The following is a 21738-nucleotide window of genomic DNA, read 5'->3' on the forward strand; positions in this document are numbered from 1 at the left end:
TTGTTGTGGTTTTTTTTTTTTAATAATTTAAATACCAAGGCATTCTTTTGTGGGTTGAAAATAAGTTTGACGTTAATTTTTTTTTAATAATAAGGTTTTATGTATTGTAGTCTTAAATTATATATTTAATTAATTAGTTGTGATATAATAATGCAGACGACGGTGCCGCTAGCGTGTTTCTTATCTTTGATACGTGAGTATTTTTTGGAATATTGGGACAAATATGTATTTAAATACATACACATATACATGTGTTACATTCTACACTATTATAATTTTCAAATTTAAGTGAACATATCTGTCCATATTTTTTTTTACAAAATAAAGTCAAAGATCTTTCCGAATACAATATTAGTTAAAGAGGCATATACCAGAGCTTTTCTGAGATTTTCAGACAACGCCTGCGGGCGGGTTTGCTTGTATTGATATTCTTTTACCGACAGCAAGACGTATTTTGAAATTAGATTATTTTATCGTAGGGACCACCCACTCATCAGATATTCTACCGTCGAATACCAGTACTCAGTATTGTAATGTTACCACAGGGCTGTAAGAAATATTAACCATTCCTTACATCGCCGAAACTCCACCAAGCTTGGGAACTACGTTATGTCTTGTGCCTGTAGTTACACTGCCTTACTCAGTCTCCAAACCGGAAAACAACAGTACTGAATATTGCTGTTTTTTCCGGTACAATAACTGATGATTGGGTGGTACATACCTAGACCCTCCACGAAGCCCACCAAATTGTCGTGTCAAATAACAATTTCTTATTTTTTTATCCAATTCATCTTATATCGAACATTACATAAAAGGCAAAGAAAATTAATGGCTAAGAAATTATTCCCTCGAGGATCATTGAGCATTACCGAGTACGTAATGGCTAACCTAACCTAACCTCCCGGGTTTAAGGTACGCGTCGCGCCAGTAAAAAATGTTGGGCTTTTTGTCAGTCGCAGTAACAGTCCAGGGTCTGGAAGTGAAAAGTGCGTATACACCCGTGTAGTCCTAGCGCCAATACAGGTGCACCCTCAATACCCTCATTCTCATAATCCCATGGGACGGGAAATCCATCACAATCACAAAGAGTTTAGACGCAGGACCAGCTGCTTTACAATCGCAACGAGGCAAGGGATCGTAGATTCAAGTCAATTGTAAAAAATACATTGGTAAAGAAGGCATATTATTGGATACAAGATTATCTCCGTGGTCGTGTAGTGTGTACACCGGTTTTCATGGGTACGCCACTCTGAGGTCACGGGTTCGATTCCCGGCCGAGTCGATGTAGAAAAAGTTAATTAGTTTTCTTTGTTGTGTTGGGTCTGGGTGTATGTGGAACCGTCGTTACTTCTGATTTTCCATAACACAAGTGCTTTAGCTACTTACATTGGGATCAGAGTAATGTATGTGATGTTGTCCAATATTTATTTATATAGATGATAAAAAAGCGTGGAGTTAATGCTTGTTGACTTCCAGGCAGGAGACATAACATACATATAATTGTATTTAACTAACATGACTGTATTTTTATATGTTGAAAAAGAGTAACTACTGAGTTTCTCGCCGGATCTTCTCGGTAGAATCTGCATTCCGAAGCGGTGGTAGCTTCACTTAATATAGTATGTTAAACGATTCAAAATTGCTTGTAAAAGCCTACTCTAATAAAGTATATTTTGATTTTGATTTTTGAACCTAGTATCTCCGTATCTGCAGTCTTACATCTAACCAATGGATCAACGAGGCGATATACTATAAAATTTACTTATTGAGACTAACTCTCCGAAAATATAAAGGCGAAAGTTTGTACGTATGTTGCGTTACTCTTTCACGCAAAAACTACTGAACGGATTTTAATGAAACTTTGGAATAATATAGCTTATACATCAGAATAACAAATAGACTATAAATTAGAAATATATCGTGCGAATAATACCAGACAACCAGCATCGAAAACGCGAGCGAATACACGAACGAAAACGTTTAGTAAATTCCAGGTCCACCTTGAACCCGCAACTCACGGTTCGAATTCACGCGTTACGAACACTGATCTATCGGCCCCGTTTGTAATAACTTGCAACCAATCGACATAGTAAGTATTTAGTGCAAAGAAATATTCCACTTTCGTAATAAACTTCGTGTGTAACACGCGATGCATTCATAATGAACAATTAATTTTTTTTTATTAACATTACACCATTTTTTTACTATTAAATAATAATAATAATAATAGTATATTTTTTATTATAAATAAAGCTTTAACGTCTGAATAAATTATGACCGGTATTCTCTCAGATCTATTTTAGGGTTCCGTACAACTAACTAAAGTGTCAAACGTGACCCTATTACTAAGACTGCGCTACCCGTCCGTTTGTCACTTGGACCGTATCTCATGAACCGTGATAGTTAGACAGTTGAAATTTTCACATATGATGTATTCCTGTTGGCGCTATAACAGCGAATATTAAAAAAAAAAACAGATTAAAACAAATATTTAAGGGGGCTCATATACAAAAGATTTTTATGCCGTTTTTATAGAACCCTTCGTCGCGCGAGTCCGACTCGCACTTGGACGGACAGACGTTTTTTTTTGTTGCTTTAATTGTAACATTGAATTAACGTCATGGAATCTGTTGTAATATTATAAAAAGGTAAAATTATATTTGTATATAGGGGTAATCTTTGGAAACAGTTAACCAATTCTAAACATTATCCCTGGTAGAAAGTTACAACATTCCTGAGTCCTATATCATAAATTATATACATCATATAATTTTCTTTATATATGTATTATAACCGGACATACACATATAGTATGTTCAAATCACATCGACATTGAATCGACGCGATGTTAGCCGTGATCTTGAAGAATATCTACATAGTATAAAATGAAGTCGCTTCCCGTTACAGCGCTTAGGTCTTTTAAACTACGTAACGGATTCCAATGCGGTTTACATCAACAAACAGAGCGATTCAAGAGGAAGCTTTACATGTATGATACACGTGTTTGAAGTTTCCATTGACCATTAATTACACTGTGCCTATTCAAATTGTTTACAATACGGATCAGCGGGTTGTTCTACAGATATAATTTTTCGAAAACATAAGCCAAATGTGGTCGTTTAATGCGGTATGTCGTAGTAAGCAATGTCGTAAAAAGCAATATTTTTATAAGACAGTTATATAGCATTCAGCCGGGACCTTTGATTTTGGTCATTATAAACGATATGTTGTTCTAAACGGTGTCGCCATAAACGGTTTTAACTGTAACCCTATATATATATATAGGGTTACAGTAAACACTGGTCATTTGTCAGTATTTTTGAAAACATCTAAAAAACGTGATAATTCAAAAATGGTTCATTTTTGCATCATGCATGTGGGGGTTAAAATTGTTGCAAATAGTTACCCCTATCACCTCCTAACGGGAATACGTCGAATTACCAATAACCCTGTATATATATATATATATATATTAGCTCCCAAGTCTGGTGGCGTAATGGCTATGTAAGGTATGGTAAATATTTATCATAAAAAAAAATCATAAATTAAAGATGACACGCTTAATTTTGATACTATTTAATGAACATGTATCTAGCCGATTCTAAATCTGTAGTCAAGACTCAACTTTCTACGAGTCCCTCACAAGACGCAACGACGCTTCGACCGCGGGGTAAACTCGTCGTACAATCAGACGCCATTTGTGGTCACGGTAATACCGACCACATGTATTTATGTTATATAAACAAGTATCAACACTATGGATCGATGGTACACTGACGTCAAAGTCACATAACGATCATTGTATAGACACCGGCAGGGGAGGTAAACCACGCAAAGATACATACATATACTGGGACTATAATATAAGATTCCACAGTTATTTTAAAACTTGGCCTATTAAAAAATTTGAGAGATGGCCCAGTGGTTTGAACGCGTGCATCTTAACCGATGATTTCGGGTTCAAACCCAGGCAGGCACCACTGAATTTTCATGTGCTTAATTTGTGTTTATAATTCATCTCGTGCTCGGCGGTGAAGGAAAACATCGTGAGGAAACCTGCATGTGTCTAATTTCAACGAAATTCTGCCACATGTGTATTCCGCCAACCCGCATTGGAGCAGCGTGGTGGAATATGCTCCAAACCTTCTCCTCAAAGGAGAGGAGGCCTTTATCCCAGCAGTGGGACATTTACGGGCTGCTAATGCTAAAAATGCTAATGCTATTCAAAAATTTAAAGCTCATATCAAAGAAACAGTGGTAAATAAACATTACTCAATAAAAGATTATATTGAGGTAAAAAAAACGTGGAGACAGTATTTATTGATTTATAGCAGGGATGCATCGATACGCCTTCTTGCCGATACGATACCGATGCCGATATTCTTAGAGAAATATCAGCGATACCGATACCGATACACTTATCGAATTTAAATAAAGGTAAAATAAATGTTAGTAGACGTGTTGATTGATTGTTATTATTTAAAAAAAAAAGATATTAAAACAAAACGTCACAGACTTGGAATGTCAATATTGGTAATTAAGCTCAGTAATTAAGGTTCATTAATAAGACTTAGTAACTAAATTATTATCTCGTTTGCAACGAAAATGACAAAACAAGAGGCGCGTTTACATTACTTTTTTAAAACGTTTAATATTTGAACAGTATCGTTGTATCGGCCAGAAAAATATCGCCGATACCGATATATCGGAAAACCTGCCGTATCGCCGATACATGGGCATCGGTATCGGTATCGGATGCATTCCTAATTTATAGGTTATGTTTAAATTATTATAAATTGTATATTGTACTAGCTGTGCCCGCGACTTCGAACGCGTTTGAATTTAATAAAAAAGCGTGACTTTATTATTATTTTACATATAATTATAAAATAAAAGTCGCCAAGTTACTCCTTATTACATCAGCTATCTGCCAGTGAAATTACCGTGAAAATCGGTCTAGCCGTTCCAGAGATTAGCCGGAACAGACAGACAGACAAAAATTGTAAAAAATGTTATTTAGGTATATGTACCGTGTATACATACATACATATGCATTTAGTAAAACGCTGTTATTTTAATACTACAAACAGACACTCCAATTTTATTATATGTATAGATAATATATACAGGGTTATTTGTCATTCGACGTATTCCCTTTAGGAGGTGATAGGGGTAACTTTTTGCAATAATTTTCACCAAAACATCACCAAAAAAGCTAAAAAACGTGATAACTCAAAAATGGTTCTACTTTTGGATCATGCATATAGGGGTTAAAATTATAAGATGCACACGTTCTAACCACTGGGCCATCTCGGCTCATTTCATTGTTGTTCTTGTTCTTGTTTAATTTAAATAATTTCTGTTTTTCAGGCCCCCCTGGGATACAGTTCGAAAATGCATTGCTCCAAATCGCGCCCGTCGACAAGGGGAAATGCCCGTTCGTGCGTGACAACAGCGACGTCGTATTCCAGCTTTACACGAGGTACGTCAACCGTGGACCAATCAACCATGGACAATATCGTAATGAACAACTTCTGAACAATAATTCAGTGCACATTAACATTTATAAAATATTGCCTACATTAAACAATTCATATGAAATTCTTGAATAAATTAATTTTGAAGTGTGTATAGTTTTAGAACGGGGTTTTTTAAAGCAGTCTTTGCTTTGAATTCCTCTTCGGTCTAGTGGCTAGATATAGGTAGACTAATCCTACCAGTCCTAATTGAGAGTCCTAGAAGTTATTGAGTTTTTCCCATTGAATAATTTTCTGTTGCATCGCCGAGTCTGGAAGTTTGAACAGTCCCATGCCTTCGGAAATCATGTTGAGCCAATTGGCCATATGCCTGAAGTATTTGTTTTTTTTTTTTTAATGAAGAAATTACTATTATTCCTATTTACCCCTAATTTTAAGCCTATCACTTGTGTTAGGAGTGGGTACGACAAAGCCCAAGGGGGTCTGGATCGATCCTGCGACTTTTACATCACTATGGACGCTTTAATAGTCTTTCTAATCGCGTCGGATTTGCCGTCGGATTATGAGAGTGAGGGGATGAGTATTACTGTATATGTGCACACTTGCACTATAATATGCCCTGCGTAGCTGATCTTCCTTAAGACCGGACATCATCATAATGATCATCAACATTTACGAGATGATCTTATATTAAATAAATTGAAAAAATATCGAACACCGATTAAAATTTCGTTAAAAAAAAAAACAATAAGACGAAGCAATTTCATCAACCATGGACCAAGAAGTTAATATTTAAAATTCAATCCATATAGATATTTTTTTATATAGATAGATGGATGTATTTCGAAAGTAGATTCGTTGTAACTGGTAAATGGTCCAATTGACAGTAAGTATAAGAAATATTGACCAATATTAAAATATTACAGTACGAATGAGCAACTGATCTTAGTAATTTAGGAATTTAAACACTGCAGTGGACTATCGAAAGCGTTTCCACATTCTTAAATCGCGATTTTTTTTTATTAAAGTTTAGTAAATATGAAATAAAAAAAAAAACAATTGCTTCACTTTCTAAAATGGAACCATATATATTTTGAAAGGCTTAAAAGACTTGTCACAAGTCCAAAACTCTATCAACCTTGGACCGGATAGTCAGTGAAGTTTGAAATACCTAGGATCGGAATGTCCAAGGTCATATTTGAACATGATAGCTCACTTACACGACACATAGTGTTGCGATACATGCAATCTTAATAAGGGTAGCGTGATAGACGACGATAATCAGAAACCGGTGTTAACATCAAAGGTCATTACGACGAATCTTACAAATTTGTTTAGCAACCTGATTGCTTTGACCCATGGACACCTGGATTGCATTGCTGATGTGTTCGATGTTTGAAATGCCACTTATCCTTCACGCATTGGGGAAGATCATTCCACGATCTGCACATGTGTTGAAAGAACGATCTTGATACACACACATCAGCGTTCTGCCAAGCATCGACGTGATGTGGATGTAACTGACACCAGCAGCCAAGGGTGCGATGGTGAAAATGTAATGGCGGCACCAAGTCAAATAATCCTGTGGTGCATTCCTCTTAGTACAGACATACACAGATAACGTCTCTCCGGAAGCTTAGATGAACTAAACTCGTCTGTTCGTGGCGTTGATAGGAATCAAGAGGGAGCTAAAGGGCGCCAGTCCAAAAATGAGAACAGTACTCTATATGGAGACGATTCACGTCAGCCGTTATCAACGAAGACCAATGGTAGATAAAATATTATAGTGCTCATATATTTGAGTTCGTTCTATTCCCACACTCCTGGAGACTCCAAGGGTCGATCTGATACGAATGGAGAGTCAAAGTGCAAGACCAACAGCTTCACATGTTTTTACGTTTGAAAAAGAGACTTAGAACCCGCTTGAATCATCCTTTGTTTTAATTTTTGATCGATTCCTAATAGAACCTAATAAATATTTTCAGACACAACCCAACCGTCGCCCACAGTCTCCTGATAGACGACGATGAAAGCCTATTCGCTTCGAGCATAGACTTCAACGATCCAACCGTGTTATACTTCCACGCTTTCATGGAGACACCTGATGACGGCAGCGCATTAAGGATAAGAGAAGGTATATAATGACCAGATCAAATATTGGTATTGAAGATTAAAAGAAATATGAGGGCGTAAGATCCTTATGATTTAGTTAGACAGAGATAAAATAGGCCACCTGGTAAAAAGTGGTCACCACCGTCCATAAAAATCGGCATTGCAAATTTACAAGACATGACGGAGTTCTGAGGTGTCAAATATAAAAATAATATATACATTTTATTATTATTAGTCGAATCGAGAACCTCCTGCTTTTTGAAGTCAATTAAAAGAACCACCAGGTGAGTTATCAATATCGCCAATAAAGTCCGTCCTGTTACTAAGACATCGTACAAGCTTAGGAAACCAAGACATGTTTATGACGATGTCCACTATCTAATTTAGACCATGTCTGATGATGCCCTTACTCACTTGGTCAGTTGCACAGAGGTGTGTGTGCACAGAGGTATATTCCCTTTTTGTACGTATATAACAGCAATTACATAAAGACCTAACAGAAAGGTATGTCTTAATTCCAGCATACACACACAGAGGCGATACCAACATCATAATGGTTGATGCGCAACGGCTTGAAGCCGGACCCTGGTACTTCAAGGCCGCTGAAAACACTTGGTATATTGGACGTATCGCTGCCCAGTTCATTGATTATTTGGTATCGAGGTCAGTGTTTTTAGACAATTATTTTACTGCTATTGTGACGACAGTGCAACTACTGATAGCAACCAGACTCCGGGCTGTTGATGAGAATTTCTCGACAGAAAAACTCAATGCCTTTCAACCTGAACTGGAGTTTGTATGGCGTTATGCTCCGTAGACATATCTGTTAAGCACAAGAAAAAGACGACAATAAAAATAATATTATCTTAACTGCAAGTGTGGAATAGAATAGTATGTACATCGGTTTTCATGGGTACGCCACGCCGAGGTCTCGGGTTCGATTCCCGGCCGTATCGATGAAGAAAAGGTTTATTAGTTTTCTATTTTGTCTTGGGTCTGGGTGTTTGCGGGACCGTCGTTACTTCTGATTTTCCATAACACAAGTGCTTTAGCTACTTACATTGAGATCAGAGTAATGTAAGTGATGTTGTCCAATATTTACATTTATATTTATATTAGTGCTAATAAGCGATAGACCAGTAAGTAATATGCCTTAAGTTATAATGAATTTTAATTTATTTTTAGAGGATTAAAACTATCAAAGACCCATTTAGTTGGGCACAGTTTGGGAGCTCAAGCTGCCGGGGTTGCTGGAAGTACTATTAAATCTGGTAGGTTAGAGTTAAATTCAAAAAGTAATCTTTATACATATGATCTGTCTGTTACTGCACTTATCCTAAGCTGCTCAACCTTGAGAGGCTGATATATGTGAATGTTTTCGTGTATTAAGTACAGGGTACTTCCTATCAGGTCTAAGCCAGTCCTAGTAAGGGCTGTACCAATAGCTGCGGCCGCCGTTTCTATAGTTTTGACCTGTAGGTCAAGGTATTGTAGTTCTGTTGCCGGTTCATATAGGTCGCTTAGAGTAAAGACCACGGATCGGAAAAACAGCATGCCCTCCAGCCTTGTGGACAGATGACCTAAACAAGGTGGCGTAATCCGATTGCGAGAGACCTTGGACGAAGCCTTTGTCCAGCAGTGGACGATGGTTGCCGGAAGCTGGCGATGAAATCGGAACGGGAAACCAGTCTTATAGATTTTAAGTGATCGGTGCATTAAGATTTCAGGAGACAAATTGTTGAGTTATTTTCCTAAATTTTCAGGTAAAGTATCTCGTATAACCGGCCTCGACCCGGCTCTGCCCCTCTTTGATAAGCTGCCGCTGCAACAGAGGCTTGACCCCTCTGATGCTGAATTCGTCGACGTGATACATACTGATGCTGGAATATTTGGTAAGATTTTTTGCTTAGGCTTCGTGCAAAATCACATTCCACTTCTTAACAGCAATACTTGGTATTATTTCCGTTCTGAAGGGTAAGACATTATCATTACAGACACTAAGCATACAACATCTTAGCTTTAAAAGTTGGTGGCATCAAGTGGCACATATGACCGCTTACCTATACTATAAATAAAAGAGAGGGAGTAATGACGTATAAACGAGTGAACCCTTAAAGACTTATTTTACAGGTTTCAACCACCAAATGGGTCACGTGGACTTCTACCCGAATGGTGGTATAAGTCCGCAACCGGGATGCGAACTCGAGGTTGTGATTCCTCAACAGCAGTTATTGACTAAATGTGAGTAATTATACCAATGATAAACTAATAAAATCATTTAATGTATCAATTCGATCGACTCCAAGTATAGTTAAAATACTCCAATATTTTACTAGTTTTATTCAAGTCGGCTCATAAAAGCAAATTTGAAACGTGCCACAGTAGTGAATTAAATGTAAAATGATTCGGAAAGTAGATTCTATCGAGAAGAACCGGCGAGAAACTCAGTAATAACTTTACCACCATTTTAATCACAGAGTATATCAGTAAAGTACTTTTTTTTTTCAAATTAAAGCCAAAACATCAATACTTAGTATTAATGTGTACCGGTTATTTTTTTTTATGATATCAGTAGGCGGACGAGCAGATGGGCCTCCTGATGGTAAGTGGTCACCACCGCCCGTAGACAATGGCGTTGTAAAAAATATTAAGCATTCCTTACATCACCAATGCGCCACCTTGGGAAATAAAATGTTACGTCCCTTGTACCTGTAGTTACTGAGTACCGGTGTTTGGCGGTAGAATATCTGATGAGTGGGTGGTACCTACCAAGAAGGGCTTGCACAAAGCCATATCACCAAGTATTTTTAAATATGAGTGAGCCAGCAAAAATATCGGCACAGGTGACATAGCATCTTAGATCTCATGCAGGGCAGAGCTTTTATGGTCAAGGGAAAGTTTAATAGTCCTCACTGTGCCAAAGATGTCGTCCAGACGAATTTCTGTCAGAGAAGCCGTTGTCCATTGAGATATATATGGATGGATAATATCTCCATTCTCGAAGGCCAATGGTGGACACCGCATTAAAACGGCAAATCCGTCACAACCGGGAAGATTTCGGAAACAGAACCAATGGCTTCAACTTTCCACGGATGTGTAAAACCAACTGAAAGATTCCAGAAGATTACTCAAAACTTCTTAGAAAGAAAAGCCGAATATAAATTTACTGGCCCGACTTGAGGTTTGACACCAAGACCAAGAACTTCTATTTTTGCAGGCGCATCAGCTAGCACCTAGACGTTAAAGTTATCAACATTATTACAAACCTTAATAATTATGTCTCAATCAAATTTTGGTTTAGAACTCATCCGACGATTTTTCGATCCCACACCAGTTTTCTGCAGTCACTGGCGTTCGTATATGTTCTACAGCGAGTCGGTCCTACGTCCGGCATCTTTCGTATCCTCTCGCTGTCAATCGATGAGTGACTTCTCGAAAGGCTACTGCTCGAAGGAGAAGACCACCCACATGGGCTTCGGAGTCGATTTGAAGTGAGATTTCGGTGTTCTAGGGCGAACTATGCACAAGTTCGATTATATTTTGTTGCAGATTATGCACTGTGTATTTGCAAATATCTATCTTCTACGCACAAATAGGTAATCTTGGACTAGGATTTTTTTTCACAATATTTTGGGAAGGTTATGTGTACGGTGGCAAGTCTATAGAACGAAATCTTACAAAAGAGGTTTTATTTTTCATCCAGCACATTTGCATGTAATTTGTACAGCACGTTAAAGAACCTTTTTATTTACAGGTGACGATAAGACGCACGATATCCGCTTTTACGTGTATAAATTGACATCACAGACAAATTCAGAACGGCTTTCAAATACACGCATCACGACCACACCAACTAACGCTATGCGAAATTCATTTAATTCAAATATAGAAGATCTGAATTCTAGACAGAGTTCGTTTAAAAATCCAAACTGTCTGAACCAAAAATCACAAGAAACCCCTCAAAACATGGAACCACACACATACCCAAAAACACAGAAGCCATCAAACGTTCACAGGGCGAAACGATTCATCAAGAAACAACAGACAAATGATAACATAATATCGAAAATTCGAAGATTATTCTCGTCGCAAACCGATACACCAGCAGTGACCGTCGTCAGAGAAATTAACACGTTCGTCAAAAATGGCGGCGGCTTTATAAATCACTCGATCAGAGAACAGAGTAGCTACAGTGAAAACGTTGCGAATACTTATCGACCATACGTGTATGCCGTTCAAGTGAATTCCGATTCGAAAGTCAAGGCGTTCTTAAAGAAATTGTTCGGTTTCGGATCGAGCACTACGTTCGTTTCTAGTAAATAGGTACATAAATATCTATACATATAACAAAATCGGAGTGTCTGTTTGTAATATAAAAATAACCACTTTTTTCTCAATGCATATGTATGCATACACGGTACATATCCAAAGTAACATTTTTTTTAATTTTTGTCTGTCTATTTGTTCCGGCTAATCTCTGGAACGGCTGGACCGATTTTGGCGGGACTTTCACAGGCAGATAGATGATGTAATAAGGAGTAACTTAGGCTACAACAAGTACTTTTTGTTAAATTCAAATGCGCACGAAGTCGCGATCAAAGCTAGTATACATATATATCGGTGACTGAACTAACTTATTTAAAAACATCCCACCTTTTATTAATAATGATTTATACCGACTTTTTACTGCTTGACACGAAAAAGCGCTAATAATTGACATAAGAAAATACCCATTTAATTTTTTTAATATTCAAAATTAAATATTGGAAAACCAGACAGAATTGGTCGCCCTATATAAGAGCCGGATTTAGAGGACCGGACAAGAGCCCCGGGGTCGCCACAAGAGAACCTAAAAATACAATTCCAATGTATTTTTCAAACTCAAACCAAATCAAATCAAATCAAATCAAAATATAATTTATTCAAGTAGGCTTTTACAAGCACTTTTGAATCGTCATTTAACAAACAATTTTAAGTGAAGCTACCGGTTCGGAATGTAGATTCTACCGAAAAGAACCGGCAAGAAGTAGTAGTTACTCTTTTTCAACGTCTAAAAATACAGTCATGTTAGATATATGTATGTTGTCTCCTGCCCGGAAGTAACAATGTATATTTATGTTAAAGCGCAATGATTACGATAAAGATAAATGAGAAAAACTGATACTTTTTGACATTTGACCTTGAATACGTTTTACAGTGCGATTAGGAGATTTGATACTTTACTCGTACTCGAATATACAAGTAAATATTACAAATTTTACCTTTGATGCGAATTAGTGTAAATTAAATCGCTTAGACTGGACTTGGGTCTGTCTTAATCCAGGGTGGATTAAGACCCGAGTGTTATAAGTGGTAAAGTCTTGGACCATCGAATTTGGACCGTTGAATTTTTGAAGTGATAACTTTTAACGGGAGGCTAAGCCGCTTCGTTACGTAACGCGTTACGGCGCCAATCTGTCTGGCTTCCCTTTCTCCGCATGCGGCAGCGGTAGGCAGGCTCTTTCTCTCTCACTCTAACCCACAGCGCTAGCTATATTTCGGATAGTCTGACTTCTATCGAGCGTCCCGAGTTTTTATATAGAGGTGATGGCTGAGCTCGTCAGAACACTGTTAGCACTTAAGACGGGACTGAATATTTGTTACTTTTTTTTTAAGAATAGCGAAGGCTGAGCCTCATTTGGACTACATTTTTGATACACTTTTTTTAATGTTTCAGCGCACGCGGTAAATACTTTCTATCAACGCGTCAACGATCGCCATTTTCAATAGAATAATATAACTTTAGGTTTTTAGTATGTCCGATATATATCGCTGTTGAAATATATAAATATATGTACATAGTTTAACATTAAATATAAAATTTTACGAACACGTCTTTTATTACCTTTAGTATAATTTAAAAAAAAAAACAATTAACTATATCATTATACAGGATGACTGGTGAATTACTATCGATACTTGAGGACGTGATATTTGACGATCATATATGACAAAATAAAAATGAATATAACATAAATATTAATAAACTTCTAAGTAAAGTTAACCAAAAGTTATGTAATTAATTACGCATCGTGTGAACACCCTAGCTGCGTTATCGACACAAAACAGTTATGTAGGTAGGTACAGTTAGTTATCGCGCGGTAGTTTACCTACATCCAAACGACTAATTAGCCACGGGGCGGGGGTTGGGGGTAGCGACACACAACAAGGCTGGGAACGTGTCCACACTTTATTTATTTATACGGAAATTTGGTCAAAAATTAAGTACCTGTTTTTTTTACATAATTCGAATGAGAATCATGTACCGAGTATTCTCCTTAAATATTGATAGTAATTAACCAGTCATCCTGTATATATAGCAAAGATCTAAGTAATCAACACTTAGCTCCCTAATTAATTTATACTAATATATATATAAATATATTTATATGACATTTGGTATGAAACAAACTTAAGCACCAAGGAATGGATATAGTCTGCATTTTTTTACCTAAAACTTAAGAATATCGAAGTCAGACCCCCCAAATACTTTTCGCAAAACTAGTTGAATACTGTAAGCGTAACTCGGGCAGAATATGTACCGGTACATGTGGTGGCGGTGCAGCAGCGAGCCCAGCACGAGCGCCCGCAGGTACACGGGGCGCAGCAGCCGCGCCAGCAGCGCGCCCTGCACGCCCGCCACGCACCAGCGCGCCACCTTGTCCGAGCACGACATGGTCAGCAGCCGCTCGCCCTGCGCACGCGCCGACGGGGTTACTGGCCGGTCGGGGGGGGGGCGGAGGGGGAGAGGGAGCGGGCACTGCGCGCACGCGGACCGTACCTGCAGCACGCCGTCCCACGTTTGAATCACGTTGATACAGTTCTTGACCGGTATGGTTCCTTCTCCCGACTCGATCTTCGTCCTCAGCTGCCCACGGGCCAACCTGCGGGCATTTTATAGTGGGTTGTTAGTTGTTTTCTTAGGCATTTATGCTCAAGAAGATCCGGCAAGAAACTAAGCATTTTATAGTGGGATGTTGATTGTTGGGACCCCCCCCCCCCCCCGGGTTTCACAATTTTTTTACACACTTCTTAAGTGTAAAGGCCTAAGACATCAATCAGTTATATATATTCTATAAGAATGAAAAATTAGTTCGAGAGTTGGCATAGTAAAAAAATCATATTTTTTATAAAAGGACACAATGTCGCAATCGCGTACCGATTTCCTAAAAAAATTTTTCTGCCATAAAAGCATTTACAATACAGTTTAAAGTAAGATCACGATAAGACCACTTCACTTTAAGAAACGTCAGACTCCGGATCGTTCTACCCCCATCTGAATTCTTGCCGGTTCTTCTGAGTAGAATCTACGTTCGGAGGCGGTTAACATGAAATCGAATGTAATCCAACAAAGTATACGTAGCCGCGACTCGCCCACCGGTTGGGGTGCCTGTCGGGCTCCGGCTCGTGGTGCTCGTGCGGGCTGAAGATGCGGCCGTCGCCGCAGGGCGCCGTGCTCACGTACAGGTGCAGCTGCCGGTCCGGCTTCAGCTGGTAGCCGCCGCCCGGCACCGGCTCCAGGTCTGACTCGGGGATGGTGACTGTGGGATCTGCATTTGTACGATACTCGTGTAAGTCATTCGTCAGAATACATATTCCAATAATAAAGATAATTGACGACCTCCGTGGTCGAGTAGTGTGTGCACCGGTTTTCATGGGTACGCCACTCCGATGTCCCGGAGATTCCCGGCCGAGTCGATGTAGAAAAAGTTCATTAGTTTTCTATGTTGTCTCGGGTCTGGGTGTTTGCGGTACCGTCGTTACTTCTGATTAGATCTGTAGTAAATATCTACCAAAAGGGTAGATAAAACCCCAGCATAGCTTGAGACGGCTCTGCATATCTAGTACCTTCTGCATACCTTTAAGTACGGGTCAATAAAAGTATCACAGAACTGCGAATACTTAGAATTTCTCGACAGAAAACCTAGTACGATCCGATCGTTGACGGAACACAAGATCTTTATGCCAATACCTACTTCTAAGGATCTAATAATAATTCTCAATATGTCTCACTTGACGAATTCGCGTACATCAGCAGCTGTGCGTACAGGTGCCTCTGGAGACATCGTCGGGCTGCGACCTGCGACCAAAAGACAAATTAAAAATACACAGCTGTGATACTCAAAAGTTAGACAGAGTCGTTGCTATCAAGATCAAAGGCTTTTCGCTTAGTTGAAGGGCGTCTTCCAAGTTTAATTGGTGGTAGGGCTTTGTGCAAGCCTGTCTGCTTAGGTACCACCCACTCGTCAGATATTCTACCGCCAATCAGCAGTACTCAGTATTGTTGTGTTCTGGTTTGAAGGGTGAGTAAGCCAGTGTAACTGCAGGCACAAGGGACGTAACATCTTATTTCCTAAGATTGGTGGCGCGTTTGTAATGTAAGGAGTGGTTAATATTTCTGACAACGCTATTGTCTATGGGCGCTGGTGACCACTTACCATCAGTTAAGGTTAAATTTCTAGGACACTGGAATGAACTTACACGACGCCGATCTTGCCCACCAAAACTTATGGTATTACCATGGAAGGAGATAGGGTACTTTTTTATACCTTTAAAACGCAAGCGAAGCAGCTAGACGACATATAGTCAAAAATAGAGAAATAAACAAAACTGCGTTAAAATAATATCTCGATGTGAGTACCTCGGCGTGGCAGTCGTTAACGACTCGACCGCGAACCGACATGTGCTCGCCGGAGACACACTTTGTGCCGGTGGTCACCGCTATCACCTGGAATATATCACAAATAAATCTTATTAATCATTAAAAAAGAGGACTTTTTGGAAAAAACTGGATTTAGGCTCGGGTTCCATCACATTAAGACTTAAATTAATAAATAAATCTCATTATTCATTAAAAGAGTACTTTTTGGAAAAAAAGGCCTGGATTTAGGCTCAGGTTCCATGACAGGACACAAATTATTGTCAAAAAACAGCATTGTAAATCTGTTTATTTGAAAAGAGCAACTATGCGAGTTTCTTGCCGTTTCTTCTCGCTGGAGGCTGCTTTCCGAATCGGTTCAAAAATAATTCTACATGTACCGTTGACAAAAAAAAGTTAATTTTGCAACTAGTATTTCATTTAAAACTAACCTTAGCTCCTTCTAATTTATTGTCGATGGTCATGACGATACCGGCGAGCACCTTCCTCTTGGAGTGTACGAGATCACCTCGCATCATCTCGTTGAATTTTTCATTGACCAATCTATAAAACACACATTACAACAATTAACAAAAATTGTTTTAAATTTTTTAATAAAATTTAACAAATTTAAGTTCAAAGTTGAAAGTGTGTATACATCCTGTGCCTGCGTGCGGTTAAAGCCGCATCTTCGGGGTATTTTATAACATCCGATTGCCAACGGCAGGAATATTGACCAATGGGGACCGTTGACCTTGAATTGACGCGATATCATTGGTCGAGATCTAAAAAAATCGTATAAATATCGGATTTTTGGACACTAGAAGTGGAGTTAGGTTAAGTTTAATAGTGTTGTATCTATACTAATATTATATGCAAAAGTAACTCTGTCTCTGTTACACTTCACGACTAAACCACTAAGCCGATTTTGATGAAATTTCGAATGAAGCGAGCTTGAATCCCCAGGAAGGACATAGTCTACATTTTTACACCTAGAACCTCCCCCTTGTACAAACAAATAAATATTGAAATAGAATTACTTTGCGACGTGATCTGCCAGCAGCTGCGGCAGACCGTCCGAGGACACGGGCCTGGCGTGCGACATGGTCTTCTCGCACATCTCGCCCAGGGCTGCCCTCGCGGCCGCTAACTTCGCTAGCTTCTTGCTTGACCCTGAAATCATAAACTGGATTATTTAACAATACCTAACAATTAATCAAAAAATAACTGAGTTTCTTGACAGTTATTTTTGGTGGAATCTCCTTTCCGAATCAGTGATAGTTTTATATCAAAAGTGCTTTTTTTGAATAAAGCATATTTTGAATTTGGTTTTAGAGGATACATACGTCATTTTACATTTAAACACACATATATATTCATACGCAATCTACCCACGCCCTACCAATAACGAACATGGTTGTGAGGAGAGCGTTGTCGGTTTCAACGCAATTTTAAACACAATGACAATTCTAAATTAATTTATCTTAAATTTAAGGCATTTTTCATTCCGATAATTTGATATTGATTTACTAAAATATCACTAAATAATACGACAAAGAAACGTAGACTTTTCAGACATATTATTTGATTAGTGGAAACGAGTAACTACTGAGAATTGACGTATAGTCTACCAAAGACAAGAACGGTCATGTAAACAATTTATTCAAATACCGTTAAGAGTTACAACCGAAGTTCGCTGCAGCGATAAATCATAATTATATCATCTAATCAAAATGTTAAAATACAGCGCTGGATCGCTTATAGAGAATAGGGTACATATTTCTCGCGACCAAAACGTCGTAAGCGCCGTGAATTTCGTGGCGCTTACGCGTTTCGTTAATCATAGATTGCAGAATGGCGTCTTTATATAAATGAATATTTTTTTTCCTTTGTGATATTACATTTATTAGCGAAGTACTGGATTATTTACTGGAACTGGTACTGGAAAATTTGGATTTTTGAATTATTACCGCCGCACCGCACGTCCGCACCGAATGAATGACGAAGCCACACTAAGTCCGGTGTACGGACTGCAGTTCAGTTCAGTCGAACTCGAGTGTTCGGAACGCGAAATCGAATAATAATCGTGATAATAATACATCGACTACTGAGTTTGATGCCGTTTAGTTTCAGTATAATCAACATTCCAAGTCGATTTTAAGTAAACTTATACTACTGAACGACGATTCAAACTTGCTTTTTTTGTCTCGAAGCGAAACTAAGGATCGAAGCCGATTTCACCACGCCGCTCCAATACGTGTTGGTGTATCCCCACGCTTTCCTTCCCCACCCCCCAGATGGATAACTTCGAGTAACATTCAAGTGAACCATTAAAGTATATTTTATCTGTATGAGGTACAACTCACCGTAACCTTCGAACTTCTGGTCTTTTATCTGGCAGACCACTTTGAAGCGCATGCTGTGGCTCAGCGTAACGGGTGCTGTAATAAAACACGTTTTTTTTTTATTAAGCTTAAAGCTAGACAATAGCTCAAGGGTTCTGGATCGAACCTGCGACTCTTTACATCGTTGGGCCCGTGAATTATAACGCTATTGACGCTTATGTATGCATTGCTTAGACACTATAACCTTATAACACGACTTGGTGGTAGGCTTTTGAGCCCGTCTGGGTAGGTACCACCTACACATCAGACATTCTACCGCTAAACTAAGCTAACTTTCCAAAACTGATGGCGCATTGATACGATATAGAAAAGATTAATATTTTATATAGCGATGGTGACCACATACCATCAGGGAGTCCATTCAATCATCCGCCTTCCTATAACATAAATGATCACAAATTCTACCGCTCAAGAGCGATATTTAGTTTTGTTTGTTTGTTTGAATAATGAGTGAGCCAGTGTAACAAGGCACATGGGACGTAACATCTCAGTTCGCAATTGGTCAGTTTTCATGGTCACGTAATGTTGACCTCAGTCTTTTTTTTTACATTAACAGCCTGTAAATTTCCCACTGCTGGGCTAAGGCCTCCTCTCCCTCTGAAGAGTTGGAGCATATTCCACCAGGGTGCTCCAATGCGGGTCGGTGGAATACACATGTGGCAGAATTTCGTTGAAATAAGCCCCACGCAGGTTTCCTCACGATGTTTTCCTTCACCGCCGAGCACGAGATGAATTATAAACACAAATTAAGCGCATGAAAACTCAGTGGTGCCTGTCTGGGTTTGAACCCGCAATCTTCGGTTAAGATGCACGTGTTCTAACCACTGGGCCATATCGACTTCCCCTCAGTACCAGTATCTATTGTGATAACCAGCCTCGAGCCTCATAGTATGTTATCACACAATACAATCAACATATTCTTAACATAGTCTTGTCATTCGTATACTATATTGAATCTCTTGTTATATACCTTGCGCCGTGTCCAGGGGAGATCCGTCCCCGAAGGAGCAGTGGAAGGTGATCCCGGGGTAGGTCTCGTACAGCATGTTTATCGGGCTCTTAAGTACCGGGGACACGGCCGGGCCGAAGAGACCTGTAAGAAAAAAACAACGCTATTGTTTTGCTGACTCTACCAAATTTTTTTTCGACTTTTTTTTTTATAATTAACTTAACATGAGCAAAGCTTTCTTCCATATTAATAATTTTATAATTTAATAAATATATATTTAAGAAAAGCAAAGAATTTAATTTTATTAACTTACCCGGTGGTGGTGTGGCCTTGTTACCGTTGCCGTCCGGCGGCTGTATTTTCGTTTCGATGCATTGAAACTCGGATACTATAGAAAAAAAAAAATTCAAACTCAAACTCAAATTCCCTTATTCAATGTATAATGATTCACACTTACTTATTGATAGTCAAATTAAACACTACCTCCGGTTCGGAACAGGAAACATCCCGACCTGAGAAGAACCGGCGAGAGAAACTCAGCGGCTCCTTTTTTTGTCAACTTTATTATTTACACAATTGTATATGATTAGAAATAGCCAGGGGGCGATCGTTACATTCCCAATGTGTGCTATCAATCATAAACACACACACACACACAAAACACACAAGCGTTCTTTAACATTTTTTTTTAATTTGGCAACAGAAGCATTTTGAACGCTTTCTAGGATCATGCTGTAGAAGCGTATACATTGCCCCATAAAAGAGTTACTGACTCTATGACTCGACTCTAATAAGTCGAGTAACAGGAGTAACAAGATTGTGTTTGTTCCTTGTACCAATGCTATGAGTATCACATTTCCTCATAAAATCGTTAATATTTTTCCGTACATACAAAACATTACAGAATATATATTGAGAAGCAACAGTTAATATCTTGATTTCTTTAAATTTATACCTTATATTCATTAGACATTACTATATACTATACCGCCAACTTACCCGGGTACTTAGGTGCTTCGTCGCTCGTGAAATCCGGCTGCGGACCAGGATTAGGGAGGACCCGCCCCGCTCTCGCCAACAGAGCACTTAAACAAGTCCTCGCCGCTGACGCTCGCGCATCCCTCTTGCTGTGACCCCAACCCTCAAACGTCATATCCGCTACCTATATAAATAACACTATATTAATAAAATTTATATTGTCACTAGCTGTGACCGCGACTTCGTCCGCGTTTGAATTTAACAAAAAAGTTGTATATTACATCATCTATCTGCCAGTAAAAGTCCCATCGAAATCGGTCCAGCCGTACCAATAGTTAACCGGAACAAACAGACAGACAGACAACAATTGAAAAAAAAATGTTATTTTGGTATATGTACCGTGTATACATACATACATATGCATTTGGTAAAAAGCGGTTATTTTAATATAACAAACAGAAACTCCATTTATAATATATGTATAGATTTCACTTGGTAGTAGGGCTATGCACAATAGGCTATTTGACAATGCGAAAAATAAAGTGTCAGTTATTGTAATCAGTATATATTATGAGTTTAAAAATGGTTATTTATTAACGAAAGTTGAAAATAATAATTTACTTATTCAAAAATCCATAAATAAATATGCATTTTTTTAAACGTTTGTCACGTGACACAAAACGCTCCTGGTTGGTCGGGCTTATGATGACGTCACTTGCTTGTTAACTTTGTTTCCCTACGTATGTGGGTTATATGTGCCACAGATTACAATACAGGCACATGCAAATATGGAATTTTTAAATTGATATTAAAAATACAACTTATACTGGGTTCCTTAACCTCTACTAAATAATATAAATTGGATTTTAAAAACCAGTCAAATAGCCTATTGTGTCTGGTGTGTTTTGTCCCACTCATCTCATCTTACTCAATATCGTTGTTTGAAAGGTGAGGACGTAACTACAGGCACAAGGGACATAACATCTCAGTTCCCAAGGTCGGTGGCACATTGGCGACGTAAGAAAATCATTAAACACTATAAATAAATATAGAAAACAATTGAATAATTACCGTCAATTCCATTAAAAATACAGGTAGATGTTCACTACCCAATTTACCGATGTATCTGAACTCGAATCC

The 21738-nt window shown here is 38.5% G+C and overlaps 2 protein-coding genes across 2 annotated transcripts in view; one reads left to right on the top strand and one right to left on the bottom strand.

Annotated features, from left to right (window-relative positions):
- The window catches only part of LOC125074589 (double-stranded RNA-specific editase Adar), a 48157-nt gene that overhangs the window by 9316 nt on the left and 17103 nt on the right, over positions 1–21738 (bottom strand). The window contains exons 6-16 of the mRNA XM_047685940.1: positions 20620–20782; positions 19934–20008; positions 19642–19764; positions 18633–18707; positions 17307–17439; positions 16719–16830; positions 16270–16356; positions 15642–15708; positions 15007–15178; positions 14410–14512; positions 14171–14322 (exon numbers count right to left, since the gene is read on the bottom strand). Coding sequence (XP_047541896.1) covers positions 14171–14322; positions 14410–14512; positions 15007–15178; positions 15642–15708; positions 16270–16356; positions 16719–16830; positions 17307–17439; positions 18633–18707; positions 19642–19764; positions 19934–20008; positions 20620–20782 — 1262 coding nt within the window. The remainder of the gene's footprint in view (positions 1–14170; positions 14323–14409; positions 14513–15006; positions 15179–15641; positions 15709–16269; positions 16357–16718; positions 16831–17306; positions 17440–18632; positions 18708–19641; positions 19765–19933; positions 20009–20619; positions 20783–21738) is intronic.
- LOC125074616 (lipase member H-like) lies at positions 99–13390 on the top strand. The gene is made up of 9 exons (XM_047685982.1): positions 99–193; positions 5371–5482; positions 7463–7611; positions 8111–8252; positions 8775–8860; positions 9353–9481; positions 9720–9830; positions 11344–11912; positions 13306–13390. The coding sequence occupies exons 1-8, from the start codon at positions 151–153 to the stop codon at positions 11910–11912; spliced, it is 1341 nt and encodes a 446-aa protein (XP_047541938.1). The 5' UTR covers positions 99–150; the 3' UTR covers positions 13306–13390.

Source organism: Vanessa atalanta, chromosome 28 (genome assembly GCF_905147765.1).
Source record: "Vanessa atalanta chromosome 28, ilVanAtal1.2, whole genome shotgun sequence".
In the NCBI taxonomy this organism is placed as follows: domain Eukaryota; kingdom Metazoa; phylum Arthropoda; class Insecta; order Lepidoptera; family Nymphalidae; genus Vanessa; species Vanessa atalanta.

What these genes read in the sequence shown, in the direction of transcription:
- LOC125074616 (XM_047685982.1), top strand. Translation starts at nt 151, where the DNA reads ATGCAGACGACGGTGCCGCTAGCGTGTTTCTTATCTTTGATAC. An exon ending in GTGTTTCTTATCTTTGATAC is followed by an intron (nt 194 to 5,370) that starts GTGAGTATTTTT and finishes TCTGTTTTTCAG; the next exon opens with GCCCCCCTGGGATACAGTTC. An exon ending in ACAGCAGTTATTGACTAAAT is followed by an intron (nt 9,831 to 11,343) that starts GTGAGTAATTAT and finishes TTTTATTTACAG; the next exon opens with GTGACGATAAGACGCACGAT.